The sequence below is a fragment of the Zingiber officinale genome, chromosome 8A (genome assembly GCF_018446385.1).
Source record: "Zingiber officinale cultivar Zhangliang chromosome 8A, Zo_v1.1, whole genome shotgun sequence".
NCBI lineage: Eukaryota > Viridiplantae > Streptophyta > Magnoliopsida > Zingiberales > Zingiberaceae > Zingiber > Zingiber officinale.
In genome coordinates, this window is record NC_056000.1 from 6,138,125 (window position 1) to 6,148,710 (window position 10,586).

At 38.2% G+C, this 10,586-nt stretch overlaps 1 protein-coding gene across 1 annotated transcript; it reads right to left on the bottom strand.

Annotated features, from left to right (window-relative positions):
- Positions 1 to 976: 976 nt before the first annotated feature.
- Positions 977 to 2,128, bottom strand: LOC122011545 (receptor-like protein 44). The gene has a single exon (XM_042567931.1). The coding sequence runs from the start codon at positions 2,067 to 2,069 to the stop codon at positions 1,236 to 1,238; it is 834 nt and encodes a 277-aa protein (XP_042423865.1). The 5' UTR covers positions 2,070 to 2,128; the 3' UTR covers positions 977 to 1,235.
- Positions 2,129 to 10,586: the final 8,458 nt, after the last annotated feature.

Consider the following 10,586-nt stretch of genomic DNA (forward strand, 5'->3'; position numbering starts at 1 on the left):
TAAGTAGACCCTGCACTCATTTGCAATCCAGGAAAAATTTCAAAATGTACCCTAAACGTATGTCCCCCCCAATGCCTGTAAAGTTTTAGCATCGTCCTGTTATCCAAATTTAATGAAGAAATCACATGCCACACACAGACCGACCGACCATGTGAAAAATAACCACATTACCGACCATCCCCCTCTCAAGGTTGGCAAGACTCCACAAGGGTTTGAAAGCTCGCATGCAATCACTTTAGCCCATCACCGACCAACCCTCTATTGGAGATGGGAGATGGGAGATGGTAGTACTCGTAATAGTATTTCACCCACATTACAATAGTGATTGATTCATTGTTCGTGATCGATCACCATGCCCGTTGCCTGTTTTTGTTATTAGAACATGCATCTTCATCATGTTGAAAAAGTGTCATCTTCGTTATGGCTTCCTCTTCGTCTCCTTTTCTCATATGCCATCGCCTCACACTACCACCACAGGGGATCTCTCTTGCCCTCCCTCAGCAATAGAGGTGACAACGAGGTTATATACTAACTTAAACATAGATTATATATAATATGTTATGACATATATCCTATTATACATATATTTATAACTTATTTATTAAATTATATATTTACAAACTTATTTAACTTACAATCATTTATTGATGTATAAATGAGTCATGCCAAAATTGGGCACTCCTGGCTATATCCAGAGGAAGGTCCATCCCCTAGTCCAGTAGTACTAGTTCCTCAGTTCACTAACCCCAATTTTGTCACTGGCTCCGTCGTCGACGGTTGGCCAACTATTAACCTCTCCGTTAACAAATTATGAAGGAGTATTTTAAAACCACATTACAAAACTTAGCGTAGCGATTGTTTTAACAATACTGAAAGCAGGGGACATTTTACAGAAAAACAAACAAAACCTAAGACATTTAAAATTGTCCCTACAACCTGTGAACTGTGAAGTAGGAAGAGAGGAGTTACAGAGACAAGGAAAAGAGTGAATTAGTTCATCTGTGATCTTTGGTACGTAAAATCTAATTAACAGCCTTTAAAAGATTTTTGCACAGAGACAGACAGAAAGAAAGAAAGATTGAAGAAAAAATTACATGGGATGTATTAAAGAAAAATCAAAAGAAAAAAAAATTGGAAAAAGGAGGACTTTACTCTCGGATGAATGAGATGATTGTTTCCAAGATAGGATTTTGAAGCTATTCATGGCAGATTTGGGCGAAGAGGAGACGAACTAGTCAGTATTCCGGCATCAAATGGGAGATTTTTCCATCGTCGGCAGCCATCATGGCGGTCCGTTCGGTGACCCGAAGCCATATGCAAACGCCGGTGAAGCTGAGCACGAGACTGAGTAGGCCGCTGCCGAGTCCAATCCCGACGATTGAGAGCACTGACAGCCCCTTCCCCCTCATCGGAGGCAGGGGATACCCGTAGAGGTCAGGGTTTCCGACGAATGAGCTGGCATTGAACCGTGGCGCCGCCGCCTCCACGCCGGAGCGGTTGGCGAGAAGCACGGGGATGGGGCCCTCGAGGCGGTTGTAGGAGACGTCGAAGGAGGAGAGGCGGACGAGGAGGCCGAGTTGGTCGGGGATTTGGCCGGACAGGAGGTTGGCGTGTAGGTCGATGGCATTGAGGTAGGCGCAGAGGGCGAGCTGCGGGGGGATGGCCCCGGAGAGGCGGTTGGCGGAAAGGTTGAGGACGGCGAGGTTGAGTAGCGCGGAGATCTCCGGGGGGATGCTGCCGGAGATCTGGTTGGAGGAGAGATCGAGGGACTGGAGGTTGGAGCAGTTGGCGACGAAGGGAGAGATGGCGCCGCCGAGGGAGAGCCCGGAGAGGGCCAGCTTGTAAACTCGGCCGTTGTTGCAGGTGACGCCAGTGAGGTAGGAGGTGAAGCCGTTGCAGGGGGCCTCGAAGTTAGCCTTGGTCCAGTTACGGAGGCTGTTGTCTGGGTCCACCAGTGACCGACGGAGACTAGAGAGACATGCCTCGTCCATAGTAGCAGCAGCCAGGGCCGGCGGAGAGAAGAGGAGGAGAAGGATCCCCATCCACCATGCCAGCGGCGGCGACGGCATTATAGTGGCGGAAGAAGAGAGTGATGGATTCGGTTGAGTTTGAGATTTGTGTTCCGTATTTGGGTGACTACTATTATGAATCGTGTAGTACGGCATGAAGATTTTTGAGTCCGATGTGCATTCGAGCCTAACCCGGATTCCGGTCCGTGGATAGCGTTAAATTTCAAATTGTTGGTTGGATTTGGTGCATCCGGGTTTTGGCCTGCCCAAATGAACTGATGGGTCTTCCTGATTTCGAAATGTTTATCCATCTTTGATTAAAGGACCAAGGAAAGTGGGAATTGTCCTAATTTAAGTTGAAGTTATAGTTGACAACTTGACATGGAAGGAGAAAAAAAAAAACACAAAGAGAGGAAACCCTAGGCACCGCCCCACTAATTCACTATGACAACAAGGACAACCCTTACTCTCCTTTTCTGTTGCGTCGCCCTCAGGAGTCCGCCACCACTATCGCACAAAAAGGAAATCAGATCGATTGTCCTAAAATTTTTATATCCTCGTTTCTTTTTATGGATATTGTATCTTTGAGATATGATCTAATTCATCCAATCAACAATGATGCACAAAAATACAAAAATAAAAGATCTGATCTCTAAAAAAAAGATTGGAAGCGAGTAAACGACTGACTCACTTCACTTCTGTTAAATAATTTATTATTTTATTTCATCCAAATTGCTTTTTCGTGGAAATTAACGTGGCATAAAAAACGATAGCAGATGAAAAATAGAAAAATTAATTGATTACTCGGGTAAATTCATTTTACTTAGGAAATTAACAAATACAAAAATTAAAAAAACCCTTCTATGGTAGAAGTTTTAGACGTCTAAATTGGTTTTAAATGTTCGACTGGTGCACGGCATCTAAATCTTTTACCTTGCGTGTATAATACGTCGTTGATGGATGGATACATTCTGAAAGCTTCGCTTGACTAGTTGCAAAGTGGGTCGGATCTGTGGATAGTTAATAAAGTTAATTAAGATTATTATTTTTTTCGATTAGCTGTAAATTGTCCCCGGGTCTAGGTGTCATGGTAAGATATTTAAATTGTCATATAGATATTAACTGTTTAATTTTCAGTTATGATATATTTTTTAAAAAATAATTTTAAATAGGACGTGTAATCAAAAAGATATTTGATTTCTGGATTGTCCGTCGTACTCACTTCTCAATTTACTCTTTTGATCAATGAAAAATTTCTATAAGATCAAATTGATTCTCCCCAAACTGATTAATTAGATTTATATTTTTTGAATTAGGTGCAAAGTGGTCTTGAGTCTTAATGAGATACAATACTTACTTAGCTGCAAAGTGGCTATTGCTACAGTAGTATACTTGTGTGTACTTGCTAATATTGCAAAGAAAATTCCAACGAAATAGTTGTTGCTAATGTTGCAAAGAAACTTCCAACGAAGTACCTAATGAGATATAATATTTATTGCTAATATTGCAATAAATAGTTTGATTTCTACGAGCAGGATGCATCCCGATGGTAAAATATATAGAGGCCAATAAAGGATAGGATTAGAGTTGAATTCCAGTGGAGATGACTTTAGAAGGTGGGCATCTGATTTTAAGTTGTGATTCTGATTTAAATTAATTAGGCTAAGCTCGGAAATCTAAATTATAAAAAAAATACAATTCAAAATGAAAGACAAAAAGAGGCATATCGTTTTAGCAAATATGCAAGCTAGCATTGATTCTTCTAAGACTGTATTAACAGGGCAGATCTAGGAATTAAAGTTTGGATGAACTTAAGTTTAATATAATAATTTATATATTATTATAAAAATATAATAGATTATATAGATATAAAACAAACAACTAAAATAACACAATTAATTAATTGCAAACGAGTGAAAAAAGTTAAAGCACAAAATTTAAAGAGGAAAGTATTTATTGCATCAAAAGTCCACATCTGAATCAAGACGTCAGTGACCCAATTACACAATAAGTCTAGAACTAACATTTTAGAAGTACTCTAGGGTATCTGGTAGAAAACAGTACGTAGCGGTGAAAATTTTTCCGTCATAAATAATTAATTTGGTAACAAAAGTATAAATTATCATAAATTAGCAACTAATTTTATGAAAAATAATTTTATCTTAAATTAGCAACAAAATATTAATCGCAGAATCTATGATGAATTTTATATTCGTTACATATTTTGCGATGAATACTACGATGAAATCAAGGTTCTTCATAGAATTCTAGAGAGTTCAGAATTCAAGGTTCGGCATAGAATTTTAATTTTTATTAATATAAATTTAAATTTTTTAAAACTAATCAAAGTATCTAAAAAGTTCATAATAATATGAAATCAGTTTTTATGTATCGCTATAAATCTTATGATTATATAAATCCTCAAATACTAATTTTACTTAATATATTAAGATCGATAATTTTTAAATACAGATTTATATTTTTCAACCACATTCATATTTAAAAAATCATCTTAAGTAAAATTAGTGTTGAAGAGATTTTATATAATCATGTGATTTATAAGAACTTATAAATACTAATTTTATATCATTTCAAACTCTTAGATATCTCAACTGAAGAGAAATACAATCTCCCTTTCCTCGGAGAGAAATACACAAAAATAGAAAAGAGAAGGAAAAAAAGATAGGGTTTATCAGAGATTCACGTGTCCAAGGACCCTTTTTTATAGAAAAAATATAGAAAATATATATATATATATATAGTAAAGAGAAGAATATGATAATGAATTAATTTCTCCTTTTAATTTGTTTGACTGTATTTTGGGTTGGGCTGTAACCTAGGATAGCCCTAGTGTAAATTCATCTATGTGTGTGTATTAAGATTCAATCTAGTGGGTTTTTTTAATAGGTTTTTTCCTAGTGCTAATTATCTTGTTCATTTTTTTATACCAAGTATTTAGATTCTAAACTTGACTAATTTTGGGGTAGTCGGTCCATCCCCACATTTCGTCCACCAAGTAAATTAGAAAGTGATCTCCTCACAATTCGAATCACTATATACTACAATGTCACCCAAATATAGCATAACAAATTGATCTAAGAACCCCAGCAATACATCATTCATCAAGTTCCAGAATGTGATAGACGCATTTGTCAAACCAAATCGCATAATAAGAAATTCATAAGACCCATAACTTGTTACACAAGTGGTTTTAGACTCGTCACCCTCAACAATTTGAATATGGTAGTAACCTAATTTTAGATCAATCTTCGTGAAGTACCTTGCCATTGAGAGTTTGTCGAATAGATCAAGGGCATTTGGAATAGGATACTCGTTTTTTATTGTAACCTTATTCAAATCCTGATAGTCTACACACATCTATAGCGATCCATCTTGCTTCTTTTGAAACAAGATAGGCGATCCAAAAGGAACTTTAGATGGTTGAACCAACCCTGCATCCAACAATTCTCCCAACTGTTCTCTCAATTCGGCCAACTCCATAGGAGACATACGATAAAGGGCTTTCATAGGTACAATGACATCCGGCTCTAGTTTGATCTTGTGATCTACAACCCTTCTTGGAGGTAACACTTTGGGTAAATCAGGTGGCATCACATCACCAAACTCATCAAGCACATCTGCCACAGCATCCGACACATCTTGGAATACATCCGGCTTAGTTTCAACAAGTGCAACAAGATATGTGCACTCACCATGCTTCAATCCCCCCGCTCAGCCTGCATGGCCGAAAGCAACCCCGACTTCTTATTGTTTGATTTACCTACATCATAGATGCCTTGCATGAACGAGGGATAGTTTCATCGACAATCAACAAGCCGCCTGGATGGGGCATGACAACCACATGCGGCATAACCAAAAACTCATTTCCAAGGATAATGTCGAAATCATCAAGGGGAACCACCATCAACCCACACAGTTCAGACCAACTACCCACTTGAAGTTTCACATTGGTCACTCCCTTAATTAGTTTTGCTTCCGAATTCACGGCTTTGATGTGACTTGCTTGTGGTGACAAGTCCAAGTGCAGGACGTTGATTGAAGACGGTTGACACGATCTGCATATAAAGGCGGGTACTTCTTGCTTTGTTTCTTTTAGTACTTTGACCTTGGTGTATGAACTATTTTGGATAAGAAATTATTTTTACCTTGACTTCACTCTTATTTTCCTGTGCTTGATACTTCCACACGATCTTTGAGAAATTCATTTTCATATCTATACAGTCTCTTGTTGTTGTCCATGATTAGTAGCAGATGCTAGATACCATGTTTGTATGCTTTGACTGTTGCTTATTTATGTACGATATTGAGCATGCTGGCTTCATGTAGCATACCCGTTTCTGCTTATATATATATGATGACTATTGCATTGTTCGCATCATGTCATTTCATGCATGCCGCATCCTCGGCCACTCGAGAGAGTGGTAGCTGGAGTTGATGCCGCTTGTCCTGTCGTGCCGCACTCGACCACTCGTGTGAGTGGTAGCTGGAGTACGAGCAGCAGGGACCCCCTTCGCTGTGTAGCTAGTTAGCTACTCAGCACCTGTCCATCCGGTCACTCGCGGAAGTGGCAGCCTTTGGGTGGTACAGTTATCATTGATCCGGCCTCTCGACCATACAGGGGTCATGGTGCAGAGAGGTGGGCGGGGTGACCATCCGTGCATACGCTGTTATTATGCCTGCTTTGGCTGCTGCTGTTTACTTATATTGTTATTGCTTTCTGGTATGTTTATGCTGCCGTTGCTTCTTGCTGTTGTTCACTTATGCTGATATGCTGTCTTATGTTGAGATATGCTCAAGTTGTAGGTGGTTAAACCTTGGTTTATTAATTGGAAATGTTTATATACCTTACCCATTACTTCTGTAGTTATGAGCAGTACTATAGCAGATTAGTACCATTTCTGACTTTCTATATCTAGCCTAGGATATGGTTCCAGGTATGAACCTTGATCATAGTTTTATTTTTGTATCTGCTATTCTCTTATGAGACTGTATTCCTTTTGGGTATTCTTTATTGGTTGATTATGTTCATGCACTATCTTTTCTATACCCGCTGAGTTCCAATACTCACCACCCCATAAAATGGTTTTATTTCGCCAGGTAATAAGTAGATGAGTTGTGGATGCTTAGAGAGATGTCGGCTGCCAGTCCTGGGTCCTACGTCACACTCGAGGATAGTTTTCGTTTTGGTTTTGTTATCGTTTGGGGTGGTATATTGATTTTGTGTATTTTGTTTTTCAACAAGTCGATATGAATTTTGGGTCAATTCTGTGATGACAGGTATTTTTGTTAGTGTCGTTGTTGGTTTTACGTTCGTATCGTTTTATGTCTTCCGCTGCTGTGTGTTTACGTTCAGCCGTGTAGGCTTATTAAACTGCGTGGTTGTATTTATTTTTGTCCAGCCGGGTAGGCTGAGTATATTAAACTGTGTGTTCTGTTGTTTATATTTTGTATATATATATTCCAGCCGAGTGTTGATAGGATCGAGTAGCGCGATAGAGGGAGGGGGGGGGGGTGAATATCGCTTCTTTTTAAAAACTATTCTTTTCGTATTTAAATCAAAGTCGTGCACAGCGGAAAGTAAATAGAGACACAAATGTTTTTACTTCGTTCGGAGCCTAGCTCGACTCCTACTCGAAGGCTCGCGGTCCTTGACCGCACCGATGGGCAAAGCACTAAAACCCTTCTCTCCGAACTCCTCGGAGAGAAGCAGATCGTACAAGTACAATAGAATAAGATAGTAACAAACCTACTATCTTATTAGCAATTAAGTATAAACCAGAAAACAAGTATACCGACAAATGAATCGAAGATGTAGCGTAGGTCGGTTCTTTCAAATGACATAGCTTTGCACTGAAGATGAGTCGCTTACAGAGTAGTAACTTATGATCAGAAAGTTATTGTTTTTGTCTCTGTCTTCGAGTCTGAATTTATAGGTGGACTGAGGTTCGGTTGACCGATTCCTCTGTTCGATCGACCGAACCAGCTCCGATCACCCACAGCTGGAATCTAACGCTGGCTCGTAAATTCTGCATTAACTGGCCTTCAATGGTTCGGTCGACCGAACCCTTTTATCGGTCGACCGAACAAGCTTTTACCTTGTTCGTCGAAGTCTGCCAGAATCTTGAATTAATGCGCGATTAATGTTGATTGGATCGGTCGACCGATCCCCAGGTTCGGTCGACCGATCAGCTTATTTCCATTGCTTGCTGATCGGTGCTGACGAGCTGGCTTTGCTGAGTCATCAAGTTCGGTCGACCGATCTTACTATTCCATCGACCGATCAAGCTTTGATCGAACTTTGACTTTGATCTGTTCTGAACTGTTTACTTTCTGTTATGCTCATGTTCGGTCGACTGAACCGCTGGTTCGGTCGACCGATCTAGTCTGACCTGCAATACAGTGTTAGAACAAAAACTTCCTGCAACACAGATGTTAGCACATAACATAATAATGAATAAAAGACAACATAATGAGTAATATAAAAGACAGCAATAGAACTGTCTTGATCTCAACTTGGAAATCTTCCCGGTTTCTTCAATTGGATCAACGACCTAAGGTTGTTCCCTCTGGGAACCCGACCTCACTGTTGCTCCTCCAGTTTGCTTACCTCAACCTACCTGCCAAACTTTGATCCTCTAGATCTAGTTTGGACTTCTCACTCAGCCTTGATCGGCTCCCCAGGACTTTTCCTTTGATCTTCGGTCCTTCAGACCTCTCGATCACACTGCCAAGCTTCGTCTCCCCTCGACCTACTTAGACTTTCACCTGGGTTCCACAATCTGCTAAGATTTCTCCTGCCTAGCCTCCAACTAGGTCTTTCCTGGTTGAGTAAACATTCTGCACACTCAGTAAACTTGTTAGATCATAACAAGACTTAACTTGAACCTTTGACAACATCAAAACTCAGGTTTGATTCTGGTGCATCTTGCACCAACAATCTCCCCCTTTTTGATGTTTGGCAACCAAGGTTCAAAGTTAAGTTAAACATATACAACTAGTAAATAAACAAGCAATTTCAATTTTTATTTCTCCCCCTGAAATAATCATCTCCCCCTAAATTCACTATCTCTCCCCCTTTGACACACATCAAAATTAGGGGAAGTCAAAAAACTAAACATAGAACATAATAAAGTCTAACATTTTTGAAAATGAGGAAAGATTAAACAAGTAAAGAGAAGTAAAACTTTTTAGTAAAGGAAAACGAATTGTACAAAAATATACTAAGTTTTGAAATGATATCACATTTGTCTAAGTTTCAAAACCATAATTTTACTAAGTGATCAAAATTCGAAAAAGAGTTTAATGATAAAATGAATTATAATTTGAAAAGAGTTAAAGAAGAAAGAAAATCAATCTTGAATTTTTATTTTATTTTATTTTGAAAAAGATGTTAGATAAAACAATTTTGAAAATAAATAGACTAAGTGAAAAAATTTTAAAACGTGTTTAAGGAAAATAATTTGAAACAATAAAAAAGTTTATAAAACTATTTTGAAGATAACTCCCCCTAAATTTGATATCTATCCTAAAAGTCCAAGCATGGTATGGTAAACTAAGGGAAAAAGTCCTTATGATGAAATGTCCAACCGTTGTCCAAAACTAGCTATCACAAAATAGTAGCAAGTTGACTCAGGTTGGTCAATTTGAGCATTTTATAACTAGCAAGGTTTTACTTGCTAGTTAACTCAAATTGATCAATGTTTGTTATTTAAAGCCCAGATTTATAGCGATACACTGACATAAGCATCTGAAATCTAGGGCTAGGACCTAAGCATCTCACCCATTCTAAGTTATCAAACAAGGGATCCTACTGTGCTTGTGAGATGCTGGCTCCTAAAACTATAGGATCATGCAATTCTACGGTAAAACCTAGGCTATTCCATAGACTGAAAAATAGTTTCAAAGTATTTTTGAAACAAAAATTTGAAATGGGAATTTTTACAAAAATAATTTTAAAAAATAAACTACGTAGTAATTTTCAAAAACAAAGAACCTATTCTACAAAACATAATCCTAACTGTCTTCTAAGGTTACTAAATTCTGCTTCAGGTAAGGGTTTAGTAAAAATGTCTGCCAAGTTAGATTTGGATTCAATATAATTAAGTTCAATATTCCCATTAGACACATGATCTCTAATGAAGTGATGCTTAACCTCTATATGTTTAGTTCTAGAGTGATGTACTAGATTTTTAGTAAGATTTATAGAGCTAATATTATCAATGTAGGTTTTTATATTTTTATAATCTAGATTAAAATCTTTTAATGTATGAGACATCCACAACAATTGAGCTACACATTCGCCCATTGCTATGTATTCGGCTTCAGTGGTAGATAAAGCAACACATTGTTGCTTACGACTAAACCAACTAACTAAAGAAGATCCTAACAACTGACAACCTCCACTTGTACTCTTTCTATCTAACTTACACCCAGCATAATCTGAATCCGAGTATCCGACTAAGTCAAAATGTGAGGTTCTTGAGTACCAAATTCCCACATTGATAGTGTTTTTTAAATATTTGATAATTCTTTTAACCAATGAAAGATGGGTTTCTT

What these genes read in the sequence shown, in the direction of transcription:
- LOC122011545 (XM_042567931.1), bottom strand. Translation starts at nt 2,069, where the DNA reads ATGCCGTCGCCGCCGCTGGCATGGTGGATGGGGATCCTTCTCCTCCTC.